The 16,677-nt window shown below is 35.6% G+C and overlaps 1 protein-coding gene across 15 annotated transcripts in view; it reads left to right on the top strand.

Annotated features, from left to right (window-relative positions):
- Nucleotides 1-16,133, top strand: part of cpx (complexin) — a 220,394-nt gene extending 204,261 nt beyond the window's left edge. For 14 of the 15 annotated variants that reach the window (XM_066290630.1, XM_066290703.1, XM_066290793.1 and 11 more), the window contains 2 exons: nucleotides 3,901-4,030; nucleotides 8,733-16,133. In XM_066290630.1, coding sequence (XP_066146727.1) covers nucleotides 3,901-4,030; nucleotides 8,733-8,806 — 204 coding nt within the window. In that variant the 3' untranslated portion in view covers nucleotides 8,807-16,133. Of the gene's footprint in view, nucleotides 1-3,900; nucleotides 6,262-8,732 lie in introns of those variants that run through there. The other variant, XM_066291011.1, reaches the window with a different exon arrangement.
- Nucleotides 16,134-16,677: the final 544 nt, after the last annotated feature.

Here is a 16,677-nt window from a genome sequence, read left to right as displayed (position 1 = left end):
CACTCCATTACTTATCATTCTAGTTGAGGTAACTGAATCGGCGTTTTTTCATTTGGTCCTGTTTTGTAAAATCTATGCCTAAGTAGCTTCATAGCAACATGTAAATGATACAATCCAGAATAGTTTCAACGGTCAACCGAAAACACAATAGCGCTATTGCATTGGATAAAGTTTGATAAATACATCGGATGAATCGCCATCTAAGGTCTGAGGAAGCCATCTTGAAGTGAAGATTGGAATACGAATTATATTGAGACGCTAATTATGTCATTATGATAGTTGAACGAAGTTCGGTTACAGGAATTTCACTACAAACAAGTGAAAGTCCTCCAGGAGATGAAATAGAATTTCAAGGTCATGAAATTGAAACAGGGCGGTGAAACGGAAGAACGCGGATTTTCACTTCACATAAGTGGATTCGTGTTAAAGCAAAACGGAGAAAACGTTAGGAAAATCATCCTTTTTACCAGTGTTCTCTGCCTGCATACATAGAAGGCAAGCCATTGTATGGAAACGCAACATTCTCAGGCTAGCGAGAAAACTTCTGTGTAGAGGTCCTTATTTAAATACAAATTGGAATTCAGATCGCTCAAGGTATATTTTCTATAAATATGCTCGGTCTGGCTGACCCCTCTAAATATACGAGGCCCTCGTATTGACCTGAGTACAAACACAAAAAAACGAATGTAAAGTTGGGATAATTTTGTGAAATTTGGATGATGTATAAATCACCACACATTAGTAAATTTATTAGTGAGGTATTGACTGGAGTTTCATGTAATTTCATACATTAGATTTTTTTAGTCCGAAACTGTGTGTATAAAGTTTCAGTCTAATTGAGCAAAGAAACAGATACAAGACCCCCACGTATTCTTCGGAATTCTAAACAAACTTTATACCTCTGACAAAGAGATACTTGTCAACGCTCCTTTAAAAACTTTTAAACAAATATATTTCAGGGTGAATTTATTATATCTTTGGAGTTGTTTTCGTTTTCTGGGTGTTGAGATATTTGCTCTTTCTAAAATTCTATCTATTTCTTAATTTCACCATAATTCCAATTTGTATATGAAACGTTAATCCGAAACAAAATCAAAGAAAAGTTCAATCAATCCATTTCAAATATATAATATAATACCTTTTGGCATATTAAGTTTGAGTGCAAGCAAAAGGTAATTACCCGATTGGATAAGTACAAGAGAGATAGACTACCGTCGTTGACTCGCAAGCAGCACGCCTTATCCGAGTACATATCACGTCACAAAAAGGGCTTGTTTTTCAGTTGATACGTTCCAAAATTCAATTTGTACTGTGGGGTTTGTAGAAATAAGGCCACATTCAAATTAATCATGGAAAAAAAATGGAAATCAAGGAATTTTTTCCTGAAAAATGCATTCAAATTTACGTATATGTGCGTAATTTGCATCCTCCAAAATCATGGAAACCTACATCCATTCTCAGATTAAGACGTACTGCTTGCGAGTCAATAGGATTGGTTGACAATGGAAACGGAAATGACTGTTTGTCTCCCTCGCACTTATCTATCGCCCAATTGCCTTTTCCTTGCACTGACAAAAACTCCATATGCATAGGAGCGAAAGAGGCACGTAATATAAAATATTTATAACAATTTGTGAAAAATAATTAAATGAATAAATAAATCCGCAAAATTTGTTATAATATTTTGGAACGTAAAAATTGCTTGTCGCAAGAGTGGTTCTGACGCCGTCCGGGTCACTCTCGTTATTACGGCATCAGCAGTTCCTACACACTTCGCTACAGTACTCTCAAATTTAGCATCTTTACTTTCAGAAGAAGAGAGTACGGCAAAAACCTGCTTACCTTTTGGCGTATCCTCGTTCTCAATTTAAAACAGTTGGATGAGTACGCTTATCCTTTCGTTAACGGAAGAAAAATATTGCTCTTTATAAATTATTGTTCACCAAGAGGTACCTCCTAAGTTTTCGAAAAAATCCTTAACTAGTACTTTTGAAGCTTAACTTAGAAAACAAAAAAAAAAAACAAAAGGGGAGAAAACAGAATTCTCTGCCACTGCTTAAAACTTAGAACTAACCACATAGAAAGACAATTCCTACAATTGCTTAAACCTATACTACCGACTAACCTGGATTGTCTTTCTTTTTTCTTGAGAGTCGTACTAACACATCCAGAATTCAACAGGAACGCCTCATGACCGTCATCTATTGGGGAGCTAATCGTTGAACCATTCGGTCAGAATTAGCAGAACTAGTGCTGAGGTTCTTGTGAATGCAGATGGCACTTAACAGTACTCACATCCCTCACTTAGCTTCCTTTTTTAATGTTCGAGTAGTCAGTTTTTTAAGCGCCAAATTCTTTCTCTGTCCTTCTGAGTTCACTCCTCTTCCTATTCAGTGAGTTTCCAAATCACTCATTTGAACTCAGACAGGAAATTACGTGAAAAATCATTTAACACAAAGGACTCCTGACAGTGCATATTATTGAATATTTTCGTTTTCTCCTGCCTTATGACGTAGTGAACTTAAAATTCAAATTTTCCAAAAGCAAATATTCTCTGAACATCTAATTAAGTTTTCCGCAGAATGCGACAGGTTTGAAGGGCAACTGAGAACTGTTTTCCTTTGCCCCAATTGTTGAGGTTTTATAGTCCGGTTGCATCTTTGGTTTTCTCCAAATTACACCTCACCCTGTTGACTGATTAGACCGAAATTTGGATGTAAGGTCCCTAGCATGAAGTTCCGCAAGATGAGAGAATCTCAGTTTCCTTCAATGCTAAACTTGGAAAAATTTCTTAATTAGGTCACTTCGTTAATGGCCTAGGAATGGGGAAGAACCGTGCTTTACTCCGGGAAAAGAGACTTCCCATTTGGCGTGTTTTTATGCTTTTCCTTCAAATTTTTTCTTAAATTTAGCAAGGAATGTTTGGACTGAAAAGTTCGTCAGCAGACAGGTTTTTTTTTTCTTTTTTGTCAAAATGGCCGTCGGGGCAAGGCGTAACCGCAACAATAACTCTCACTGAAATGGGCGCCAAAAAAATATATTTTTTTTGTCTTGTTGCTATGGATACCGATACGAACTGTGGAAAATAAGCCTATTTCCTTATCGTTGCAACTACAACCCGTGGGAATTGAAAATATACAGAACTCGAGGGTCTTTCGACACAATGTTTGAGTCGATAACAACAGAATATCCTGACAGACGCAAAAAAAAATTCACAGCGTATATTCAATGGTAATTTTAGGCATATTTCTCGCATATGTATAGCGGCTCGCGAAGAGGAGTTTTCCAGGCACTCATTAGGGAGTTCCTGTGAAGAGAAACTTGATGAAGGCACAAGTGAAAATTTGGTTATTAAGCAAATCTGGATTACTAAGTTACCTAAGCTGGAAGCACATTTTTAGTTACCGATTCACTCAAATTGAATATCGAGCAATTCCCCAACTTTTTAAATTCTATGGAAAATTTAAATTTTGAAGGAAAAAACTCTTCAAAAAGTTGAAGTTTTCCAATAGCTTCTAATTCAGAGATCACTCGTCCAGGAATTTCTCTCCCGACAATCTTGAAGAAAGTTCGTGCGAGATGAGATCTAATAGGACCCATACCACCTTTATGATGTAAAGTCGTAATCGACCTTAATCTTCTCATGAGAACAGCACTCCCTACTTTCATTCGACGGAACATTTAAGTAATATTCTTACATTAGCACTTTTGCGCAATTTACCGCCTCAATATTTCCTAAATTGTGCAACTTTCGTTTAAAAAAACACTTCTTTCTCTCACTTACAACGTCGAGGTGCCTGCTCAAAAATTCGGCACATTTGCAACTGTAATTTTGAATCGAAATCAACTTTGCTGAGCAAATATGGAGAACATGCTAATTTTGTAACCAATTTGTTGCAGTATAATATAAAGAAAAAGGAGGAAGTCGTAGAACCAGTTCAAGAAGAACCCAATCCGCTGATGCGAAAGAAGAAAACCCCGGAAGAGCTGGCCCGGGAGGCGGAAGAAGCAGATGAAGATGAACTTACAAGTGAGTGTGTAGGCGCCCTTAAACGAATCCAAAAGCGATGCACCATTCTTTGAATGACTCGATAAGCAACTGCTGCTTCTTGTAGAGCTATTGTATTGGGGGCACCCTAAAATAAAACTTAAAAATGCCTCATTTGGATGTTTCCGTGACTAGTGTCAAAAATTTTATCTTTACAAGCTTCATAGCAGCACTTGGCCATGAAAACTTTGCAGGAAATACGTGAGTTTACTATGACGAGAAACTGAGTTTTCTCGTACATGCATATTCACTCCGAAAAGTAAATAACCCACTCCAGTTTTATTTAGGGGCCCTTAAAACAGCTTTGCTCTCGATTGCGATTTTAGTTCTGCAATATTTAGTTTACGCTTAAATGATTTAGTTTAATGAGTTAAGTTTGGTCACAAGTTGTGTGGTATTAGTTTGCACTTTCATAATTGGTTTAATGTAGTTTGGCAAACCTAAATATGAAGGAAAATCCGCATTATTATTGTTTCAAGTGTCAGCGGCATAGATCAAACAATCAAAGTTCATAATATTTCGGTTTTGCCAATTTAGTGTAACGATTTGTTCATCCGAAGGCTCTAAAAGCTCTGAGGTGTTCAACGATATGCGCGGGTAAAACACAAATATACAATTCTAAATTTTTAATATACACTTGTGTATATTATGTATTGTATGGTAGACGATATGAGCCTTACTTACGTACCCCGAGTGAATTTGTAAATTACATGTTGTATATCCAACGAACTTATAGACTGGACCCTCGACAATCAATGTTAATGTTAAATCCATTCCTCGACCAAAATTGCCCTATTTACTTGATTATATGAATGTCAAATTAAATTATATTATAAATGTTGTTGATTGTATTTATTGTACTTTAATAAGTCGTTAAATGCGAATAGTTCAAAATTTTCTGAAGGTATAGACGATTTAACTAAATCTTCGTGTCTTTTTATAAAAATTTTAATCCCCTGCAGGATGATTTTTGAATTATTATCTTTGACTAGGGTTCTTTGCAGTATAAGACACTTTTCATGTCTAACAATTTAGGTCTATGACAAGTTAGCCGGCTTGTTAACTAAAGGTACTCAATGTAGTGGTATTTTAAATATCTAATTTTCGTGAAATTTAAACTTACTAGAACCTATATAAATACAAACTTTTGAGGCTCAATATGCTCATTAATTTTCCTTTCTCGAGCTACTCGTCTTGCCAAAATAGGCATTTCTGCGCTTGTATTTTACACACTTTTTGTATTTCCTAGTGCTCTTTTTTTGCGAATGAAGGAATAGAAATTAGTAACTAAAATGCACACAAAAATAATAAAAACGGCACATTTTTCAATCATTTTCGAAAACTGGTATTTCGGAACCACTTCGACTAACATTTCAGAAAAATGGTCTTAATACCATACAAAATAAAGAATGATGCCATGCAAATCTGTTACATTTCAATCCACCAGCTATTTCAGAACTGGTTGCTTTCGAACGATTGTTGCAATATAATTTAGAGGCTTTTGCCGATATCTCAGGGCTTGTTTGGCGAGGTTAAATTTCCTTAATCGTTAAAAAATTACAAGAAATATTCAAAAAATTGTTTTTTTTTTAATGACCCTGCATCTAAGAAATGCGCACTTCGCCCCTATTTACACCAAATAGAGTGTGTCTAAGAGATCACTTCTTGCAGGATCAGCGGTACAGATTGATTTACTTTTAAAAAAATCTCCTCTTCAGTGCTATACGAAGTCCAAAGCAAAAAATGTAATGCACGACCATTACATTTACATTAATGGAGTTCACGCAACTGTCTTAACGTAAAAATAAAGTTCTCATTGTTTAGGGGCTCTCAACGATGTCTCCGAATGTACTTTCATTATTTTTTGTCTACAAAAAAATTACGAGGGGCTTTCATATAGTTGCTATTTTTATGCAAGTACGTCGTCATTACCTCCAGAGCAGCGCTTAATGACATTTTGGAAAGTAAAACCATAACTAAGTGATGAGACCCCGTTGTTCAGTATTCGAGGGGGGAGGTAGTCGACTAGATTCGACGGGGGCGCTCAGGCCGTCTTTATGTCATTGAGAAAAAAAAATTGTGTTCGTTAATGATTTCACTGTCACTTCGAAAATGGCTGAAAATGTGCCGATTCAACAATTTCTGTGAAAAGTTTATTTTAAAATTGATGTTCAATGTTTTTTTATTAAATGATGTTGATTTTTTATGAAGAATTTCACTTGATTCTAATTTTTTAAAACTTTTTGTGCCCATAAGTTTTTACCTTCCAAATCCACTTTCTCCTTTAAGTTTATAATATAGTTCTTCCCCTACTAGTTATTTGCTAAAATCAGTTGGAACAGCAGGTTAATAATGACACGCGCATGGCTCATTATTTGCCTAGCGAGATAATCGACCGTAAAGGCGGCACCATGACCAATGTTGTTTTATTACCAGTTACCATGGAAATGAGTGTCAAACGAAACGTCACCCTTGATATTGATGATGCAAGACACGTTGTCTTTTTGTATATCAGATATAATTTATTCATAACGTAGATGAATTATCGTCATTTCACACGATCTAGTTTAATCTAGTAGTGAAAAAATTGTATATTCGCCGCGGTTGTGACACACTTATGAGCTTCATGTCTTAGATCTTGAGCTCAAGGTCATGAGCACGTCAAGTTCAAAAACTTAACGTTCGAGGCACAATAACGTATTTCACAGCCTTGGTGCATATTGTCCTGTTATCGGTTTCCACATTATCTTCATTTTATTATTTTATTTACCCCGATATTCACAATGCTCTACAAATACTTATCGAATGTTGTATATTTCAAGCACCTGCATGTGACGTTTTATGCATTTAGTTATGCTTTTTAGTGCTGTACTGTTGTACGAAATGTTTGCACTTTCTTACTATTTGTGTGTGATTTAGTTATGTTTTATTAACTAATGTTTCACCATCTTCAACCTTGAAAGTCGACAAAAGTATGGCAAACTAACACTTTCAAGTTTCAGCTGTCCCAAACAGTAAAACATATAACAATCATTAGTAAATTGATCGGAGACACAAATTTAATCAACTTTAATAAACTTAAGTTTCCAATCTAATTGAGGTCAATACAGGGTTAATTCAGATAATCTAGACTTGCTAAGGTCAATTCGAGTTACAGCAAATCTGAAGTAACGACGAACTGCCTTTGAGATGCAACATTTCACAATGACCGAAAGAAGTCATTTTACAGGTTGTTAGGAATAGTTTTTATGAACTGATCTTACTATCAAAACCAAGGTTTTAAGCCAAAATGATCTAAAACATATTTTATACTTTTTTAGCGTTCTTAAAAATCCTAAAAGCGAAATGAGGACATTGCATAAATACAAGACTTAAGAACTAACTGTTGGTTTCGAATGCAAAGAATATTTTTCCCTCGTTGGTTAAGGTCAGTTAAACAGATTAGGATCTCATGCTTTTCCAAAGGGTCAGATTGGATTGAAATTTCCTTTTCGGATGTAGTAAAATTTCTCCCAACAAACAGCTATCACGTGACATATTGTCTTAGGTAATCTATTTAAGTGACAGCAACTCAAGCTTTGTTCCAGAAATGCCACTATCAAGACGATTTTTTTGCTTGGAATGTAGTACAATAGCAAGAAATTATTCCAGGTGAAGTATAAAATACAATCAGTTGCCTACACCAAGGTAAACGGGAGGATATATGTAACGATCAGGTGGAACTCTAAATATAAGGTTGTCGCCTCTCTGGCCGAAAAGCCTGGAAAAAGCGAGTTTTGCAACCCCATTATTTGTAATTTTACAAATCACAATACGAAACAATTCATACTACAACACACTTACGGAAATTTAAACTAAAAATAACGTTTTTTGCTTCTAGTAAAAATCAACATAAAAAAACATTGTTGTTAGCTAATCATAATGTAACCCACAAGGTTATGATTTGAGCTTATTCTGTAGAAAATTTCAATTTGAAAATTAGAAAAATACTTCTAAAAAAATTTTTTACAAAAGTCACAATTATCGATTCGTAATCGAAGCAACTTAAAAAGCTAACAAAATATGTGCGGCCATTTTTAGCCTATTGCGGATAATTCGTGTTAACACTATAAATATGTATACTGTAGGTGATTAAACAACGGTCAGTGACAATGGTCAAATTTGACATGCCACTGAGGTTAGAATTCTACCACATGTCAAAGTTCAGCAGATATGTAACCAATTTTTATGTCAAACTTTGACTAGAGAGGTTAAAAATTCAGTACATGCCTACTTACACCTGACCTTTGCTACATTTCTAACCTCAGTCCTCTGTCAAGTTTGGCTACTGTTACTGATTTCTAATAAATTAAAAGGTCGTCAACACAGTAGGTAGGTGCCCTGTATGTGGTATCATAGACACTGGCTTAGCATATAAAATGATGACACCACAATTCAGTCTGCTCCTGTTTGGACAAAAAATTCGAAGACATTGATTCTATGTTAGACAATTTGGATTTTTTGGCAGCAATATAATGTGATGGTCACTTAAAAACGGCTTAAAAAGAGTGGTAATTTGTGTTAGTAACTCCAATCAATTTGCTCATATCAATTAGCTTCCTAGAGCTTTCTAATTTCAGTTTCAAAGCAGATCTCGATACCGCATTGAGCGACAAATCCCTGACATGTATATACATTTTTTCAGAACTCAAGAACACGATAGAAACGAGTGTAAATGAGCTCAGGTCTCAACTTGAGAGTAAATGCGTAATGCAATGAATAAGGAGACATCCACACTGGCACATACTGCGGGCCCCCTGCGGCTAAACACCACCTTAGATTATAAACTACGAAAAGAAATAATAATTTGTTAATTTAGTTGGTAGTCGTAACACCTGTGATGTTATTTACTTATGGTTAAATGTTAAATTATTGTAGAAGGATTGACGACTGTGCCGATGAGAAGGGTTCTTAGCGTGCCCGTTTTGGCCGAAATAAATTATGGGCCTCGATAAAAACTAGGGGTAGCCCTAAAACCCTTATCAACGTCACGTCGCATCCACCTTTGTGTCGGTTAGTATTTTTACTATAATTTGTGGCCGCGCAGATATATTGCCCCCCACCCAAAAAGAGACTGCGATAAACAATTAACAAAAATTGCAAAGTTATTATGATGGACGCATCGTCATAATAGTTTTGTTGTAGTATTATTAATTGTTACCATTTTTGTAGGTAGATAAAACGATATTTTTTTGTATCGCCAAAGTAATAAACCTGGAGGAAGAGCTTTTTTCGGGTATTTTTTTAAGGGACGTGTGTGGATTCTTTGAATGATTGCTCTTGAGAGATGTTAACGACTTCACTATCCTCTGAAAGCGCACTCACGCCAAGATTGGTCATCCAAATTCCTTTAAAGGGGTGTTTTACTTTGTTTCTCAATCCGACGCTCAACCACGAGAAAAAGTACAAATTAGCAAGGCCCAGCGGGAGCTGGGTATCTGGAAAGTTAATTGACAAATAAAGTAAGCACTCATTTGCTACGAAAATATTTGTTTTGAGCTCTGAGCCGAAGATGTTTTTGTACGAAATAACACAATTTTCTCTAAAAATAATAAGATAGAGACAATCATCACTACCAGTGAGTGAAAATCTTGAAAAATTGGAACTACAGGAATATTATCAACAGGAATGGCAGGTCGAACGTGAGGAAATTACTGAAAACTACGAAAGCATCATCCACTCTTTATATCTTTCAAATACACACACAATTTCGACCTTTATGTTGTGTATGGTATTACTCTTGGCTTTTGTTGTATCAGTTGTAGCATGCGTCATTTGATAATAATTATTGTGGCGTGTTTCTTGTTGTTGCTTTCTCTTTCTCTTCTACTGTAAACGCTGCGTAGGTGTCGATGATCAGCTATTATGCAAAGAAGAATTTATCGCCAGCGAAAAAATAAAAACAAATATACGTTAACTCATGAAAACCCGAACATCAGACTGTGATGTGTTGGTTTTGTGACATATAAAATCGATATTGCAGCCCCAAGACAGTTTATCAGGAAAAGTTCAAGTTCTAAATCTGTAACTTTGTATTGATTTAACGAAAGTGACCAAGCTCCCTTGCTTCAACGAGCTAGCTTTGCCCCATGTAATATACTTCGAATTTCAAATCTCGAGTCAATGGAATCGAATAGAGTCTCGGACACGAAGCCACTACTTTTATAGACGACACTGTCCCATAGCAAAAACAAAATAATTCACCATACCCACGAGGGTCGTTGTTTCCAAGTTCGCTTAAGTTAGATGTGGACACTCATGGCCCAATGGCCCTCATTCATTATAATAAAAGAAAATGCAGACCTCAAATGAGAAGTGTTTGATCGTCCATTTTACAGTCCAGACTTGAAATCAAATGACTTTCACTTATTTGCAAGAATGAGGGCGTGGTTGGGAAAATTAGCGGTTCAATGCTAATGAGGAGTTGAAAATGTTTGCTCAAGATTTATACAAAGCAGCAGGGAGCACAACTGCCTTTGCAACGTATAGCTCTCGCAAAATCGGCCCGTCATGTTTTGCTTGAGTGGAGTTACAGTAGTCCTTAATGAAGCTGAAGAGTTTATTGAAGTGTATCTCCTTGATCTCATTGGGCAATAGCTTTGGTTGTCCCAAGTACACCAGTCTGGCACGTATAAAAAGATTGACTCTATTTAAACGGCTATTTGCAAATTGATTTCTTAACTACAAGCGGAAAATTCCGGAGTTTTTGAAGTATTGTAAGGTTATTTTTAATGGGTGAGTGATCACTTCAAACGAAACCGGTTCAACCCAAAACACCACAATAAAATTTACATAATAAGAGAGGTATGATTTTTAACGAATGGCTATATGTTAATCGAAGAATTTTTAATGATGTAAAGGAAAAATTTTAAATTGATTTAGGTCTCGCTGTAATCATAAGACTTTGAACTGCCGATATAAAAATAATGCAATTCCACCAAAGTCTGTAAGTACCGTACACTTCAAATTCCGGATAAAACATTTTTCAGTTAAAAAATCGTCCGATCTAAACCGGGCACAAAGGCACTGGCAGGGTGGCAGAATTTAAAAATCATGCATTTCGGGACTTTAATCACGTTTCATGTTGAAACTCAATTAAATGCTGAAATTACTCGAAAGTCATGGAAAAGAGGCGTAGGAATGTTGTTGCTTTCGATTAGCACATTCATGAGAAAATCCTCTGAATATTTCATAGGAATCAATCAAGTTGTAATTTGAAGCACCTGGGGTATTCCTGAAAATTCGAATTTTAATTGCACTATTCATTCATTCTCCTGACGAGATTGAAATAAATCATTTCATAACGCGACACATCTACATACACAGGTCTTTTGTTTTTTATGATCTCTCATATGAGACTGATGAAGGTTGGCACGTCGGAAATTTGAAATTTTATTTGGCGAACGTTCTGGAAACTGGGGACTGACGAAAGGATTCTGAAGATATAATAAATTAAACAATTATTAATGGGTCTTTCTACTCGATTTAACAATGCACTTGTGGGGTTCGGACGTTCCAATGGAGGAACTCCAATTCGGGGCATTCTATGCATGATAGCTGATTACGCTCGGCATATACCATACTGAACTACATAATATACTTGACGAGACCAAAAATCTGAATTCAATCGCCCTCAAGCTAATAGCAAGATGCCCCATCTTGAAAAGATTTCAATGAAAATTCCGCTCTTATTGAAGCAGCTTTATTAAAAAGTGGCTCTATGTTACTATGGCATACTTACTGCTTCCAAACTTGAGGTGTTTCATAATCGTTTAACAAGGTTTGCATTCCCCTGGCAGGAATTTAATAACCATACCTTTAGGATAAATTGTTTCGGCTTTTGGAAATAACTGCCAAATAACTTCGTCTATTCCAGTTTTCATATTTGAGCTTGCAAATCAACGTGCTTGCGAAACTCGCTGCTTCTTCGTACTTTTTGATCTAAACCACTGGTTAATTTGATGTAAATAAGCGCTTTTTGACATTTTTGTACATACAAAAAATAATTTTTACGACAATAATATAATGTAATTACATTGTAAATATAAGAGTTTAGGTGCAAAATTTGAAACATTTCTTCTATTACTTGATTCGAGCAAGGATTGTAAATAGGGGCGATTTTGAAACACTTCAGTCAAGGGGAATGCAAAATGTGCATTATTAATGGCTTTATTATTTCCCTCCCATAATGCCTGGATGTCAATTACCGTTGAAAAGGTTATTGCAGAAGCAAAGATATCACATTAGCAGTGTAACTCTCACAAAGTAATATTATACCTCATGTAAGTCAGCACCAATAATAGGATGTATCGTAGTGAAAATCTTCTGCAAAAACCCGTTATTTTTTACTGTACTTTCGCTTCACGTGGGTGTGGTTAAGTAGTTCAAATTTGCCAAAAAAAATGTTCATCTTTCAGCAATTACTTAACACACCAATGAAAAGAGCGAAGGATTTAGGTTGTTCGTATTTTTTTCTCTTACTTATACAGCTTGTAGCAACATGATGTATTTATCTAACTATGCAAAATGTAGGAATTAATCTAATAGGCTGTAACGTACTATATTCCTTGGTAAGTGTCGTTGCTGCTCAGTGGAACCTTTTTAAGTCGATGTCGTTTTGGCAAAACGTAATATAAAACAAGAATTTGGGTCAGTGGTGAATTTTTAGTCGTCCTGAAGGTAACTCGCATACTGAAAATGGCAATATTGTCCATGGTAGCAGAATTGTCATATTTTCATTCTCTTTAATAATTTTTCAATATTCTATTGTTTCATATTGATCATTGACAAATTAGTATCGTCTCCGTTTCTTATCCATATTTCTTAAGGTTTGGAGGAATTTGACTTCACGTGATGATTTTTTTATTGATTATTTAGAGTAACCTCATAGGGGTATTTCTAGCATTTCTGTCATATTACCTAGAACGATGTACAAAAATTGAGAAGCTTTAGGAGGAAAGTTTTATGGTATAAAGTAATTTCGAATATTGCACTGCTGCAAAACGACGTCAAAATGTGTGGCCGTAAAGACTTTAAGTAACTAAGGTCTGTTTTTTTTTTCACGTATTTCTTAAGAATATTCTACTCCCTGTTTCCATTACAATTTGGTCAACAAAAGATTTCCACCAAGAGATTCTCCATTAAAAAAAAACCAGCTTGATTCGTTAAAATTTGAAACTATGGGAAAACTTAAAAGCTCAATCTTCTTCTAAAAAATGGAAGAGGGGAAAATAAGAATGTTTTAAGCAGATTTTAGTATACACATTCCATTATCATATCATTTAGGTTACATATCATTTAGCCATATCATTATCGTTATCATGTCATATCATTTAGGTTCTATGTAAGTTTACTAGTTTTCGTGATTTTTTCCTGCTCCTGAGGTAAATTTACTTCGATTGTTGGTCGATTTCTGTAGGCTTCAAAGCCTCTGAAAATCGTTTCCAGATACTTCAAAAGTATATTCAGCTTATCGGGGATTCATCCAAAACTATCTAGTTAAACCATTCAACATGCTTCGTTTAAACAATAATAATTCTCTCTTGAAACTTCATTGTACTGAAAATTCTAAATATGGTGATTTAGCCATTAGGTATATAAATCTGTGAACTTTAACGTTTAAAAGGGAATGACGCGGAAGATTTTTTAAGCAGTTGCTGTGTTTGTGATAGTTTTTAATCAATTGATCTTTGGCTGGATAGAGAATTTTGGAATTTCCAAATTATACTGAAACTGGCAGATACCTACTCAAACTTTTTCATCATTGACAAATCCTCTGCTCTCGTTTATTTGCGAATCATAATCACGATAAAATGGCCCCTCTGCCCCTACTGAATTTCAAGCATATTTTTGCACGCAATAAATCCAGGACCCGGAAAATCTACTTCTCGATATCGACATAAATCTACATCATAAATCTTACCTTGACGAGCTCTGTCGACGCTCTGCACGCGTCTGTCGCATAAAAAGCTTATTACTTTCAAAACCACAAGGAATTGGACGAAAATTAGATAAATTATTAAATAATGTCGAAATTCTGTAAGATGAGTCTATTGTATCGAGGCGATGAGGGCAGAGAGTTTTCGAATTTAAATTTTTGTGTTTTTTATCCAGTTTACTCTGACGCATCCAAAAAAAAAACATGAATTTGACACTCTCCAGAATATCATTTTAGTTTCGCATATGCAGACTGCCAGTCTTGAAACTTTGATGATTAATGTGAAAACAGAGAACACTCAGGACGATCTAAAAAACGCTACTTAAAGTCGCTACTGACTCAAAAGAAGAACGTAACGGATGAGGGCAATCTAAAACTACCCTCAAAAAGCACATCATCCCTCACCTTCTTCTTTACGTTGTGCGCAATGCGGAATTTGGGTGATATCAACGTGAATAACACCTCACAACCAAATTTACTCACATGTGAGCTTCTCGAGCATATGTAACACTACCACTAACCCCGAGCTTAAAGCCGTTAGTAAATAATTTCATCGTGAGTTATGTACTTATTACATAATACCTAAATGATGCAAAACCAATGCAATTTTACTAGTCATTAGTAGAGCCCAAATGGTCCTCAAGGTTTCTGCCTGACTTTTGCGTAAAATTACACTTATTTGTGCAATTTAATTTTTGAATGTAGCATAAAGATGAAAAAGACGATTTAGGGGCACTTACAGGGTAATTCTAGCTTTTGCGTGTGATACTCGTAGTTAAATTCTTGAATCCTATCTGCATGATCTCCAATGTGTAATTTTACTAAAGGAAGTCTTCGCTAGAACCTTCAGGCATTTGATTATAATGTAGCCTATTGTAGGAGTCAGAAGTACTCATGTCTAATACTCCATAAGGATTTTTTGAAAAATGCAAAAGGTATTAAGTCGCTAAATGAACCAGCTTTGAGACCCCCCCTCAGTACCAATAGTTGAAACCCCAAGCACGAAAGGACTTAAGGGTTCATCCACATTAACTCACCCCTTGGCTTCACTACAGGGGGTTGTCTTCTCGCGTGCCCCTTTATCTTATGACAAAGAAATTAAAAGCAATGCGTAGATTTACCTAACCAGGTGTGTGATATATTGTAAGTAGATACTTTTATCAACCCTAGTTGTTAATAATCCCTTAGCCGATAGCGTTTACCCCCTATATGTGTGGCGTACTGTACTTACTCATTCGAATAATAAACAATTTTTGTAATAGTTTTTAATAATGCCATGAAAAAATCTAAATGTTGATATAAAGCTCCGATGAAGTCTTGCATTTGAAGCTGTCCGCAGGTCGATATGTAAGGTACACTCACTGTAACTTATTAAGTATGATATTCTAGAGACAACGACACACACACACACACACACATACTCTTTAAACTGTACTTTCTTAACTCTTAGTAGGATACTTCACTTCTAAGGTTCGTGGAAAAGAATACTTTTGCTTCCTCACTGAGGCCAAAGCATTCTTACGAGCTTTCTTTGGTAAAGTTAAAGACTATCACTTGATCGTGTGATAAGCTTGGCCTTTACGTACTTAGGCTTCTGCTTGGTAATATATTAGTGATAATTTCATAACAAAAAAAATGTGCAAATTGTTACTGAAATAATCAATGTTGTATTGTTATAATCATGAAAATGATATTCGCATATTACACTGTAATGTAGATATCGTTGTTGATTCGATGCAGTTTAGTTTGGGTTCTGAACATCATCATCATCATCATAATATTTCGCATATGCTTTGATTCCATGTGTGCGAGTACGTAACTTGTGTGAACTCTTCTAAACTCAATCTCAAGCGGGGTGATATTCAGAATCTCCTATAGGTAGTATCTTTTTTGTATTTGTACGTTCATTACCAGTAACAGTGTTTCCAAAGACGCTGCGAAGCCAGAAACACATTTTGTAGATGCTGAGTACCTTTAGTAGTTAAGGGCTGTTCACGTTGTTATATAATAAATTTAAGTCTTAACTCATCAGACTTGATTGTTGTTAGTTGTAAACCACCTGCAACGTTATTGTAAAAAAGGAGGACTTAATAAAAATATTACAGTTTATGTCATGGCGTTTCTTTGATACTTTCGTCACGCAGGATTCGTTAAGACTTGTGGAGATTGACAGATGGGGACCAAGAAGCCCCATGGCAACGTCACCGGACGTCGCAGAGCGCTTTTTTTATTGCGTTTTGGTTTACACGTCCGTATGGAAAAAAAACGAGAAGCTTTTTTGTGGACTTAATTGGCATTACTCATCTCTAAAGTGGCTCGTTGCTCCTTTTCTCTGGTCATTCACGTAAATTACTCGTCGTCTGCAATATTTTTCTTTATCGCATATATTATTGTTGGGTACCAAAAACTTGAGCCATAATTAACAACATTGTTGGTTACTTTTTTGCATAAATCAGTTTCTTTAACCGGTTCACCCGAATTCCGATAACATCATCGAAATTCATAATTTTTCAATTACTTCAAGCTGGGATCACAACAGGTCTGTCCCACCAAAATGCTGTTGACAGTACGATAACATACAATAAATTTCACAATGTATCAAAATTTGTACTTTCCAGCCACTTCATTCAGTTGAATTGTCCGTAATGATATA

Source organism: Euwallacea fornicatus, chromosome 1 (assembly GCF_040115645.1).
Source record: "Euwallacea fornicatus isolate EFF26 chromosome 1, ASM4011564v1, whole genome shotgun sequence".
NCBI classification, from domain to species: domain Eukaryota; kingdom Metazoa; phylum Arthropoda; class Insecta; order Coleoptera; family Curculionidae; genus Euwallacea; species Euwallacea fornicatus.
The sequence above is the reverse complement of the archived record's forward strand: the minus strand, read 5'-3'. Positions and strand labels throughout refer to the sequence as shown.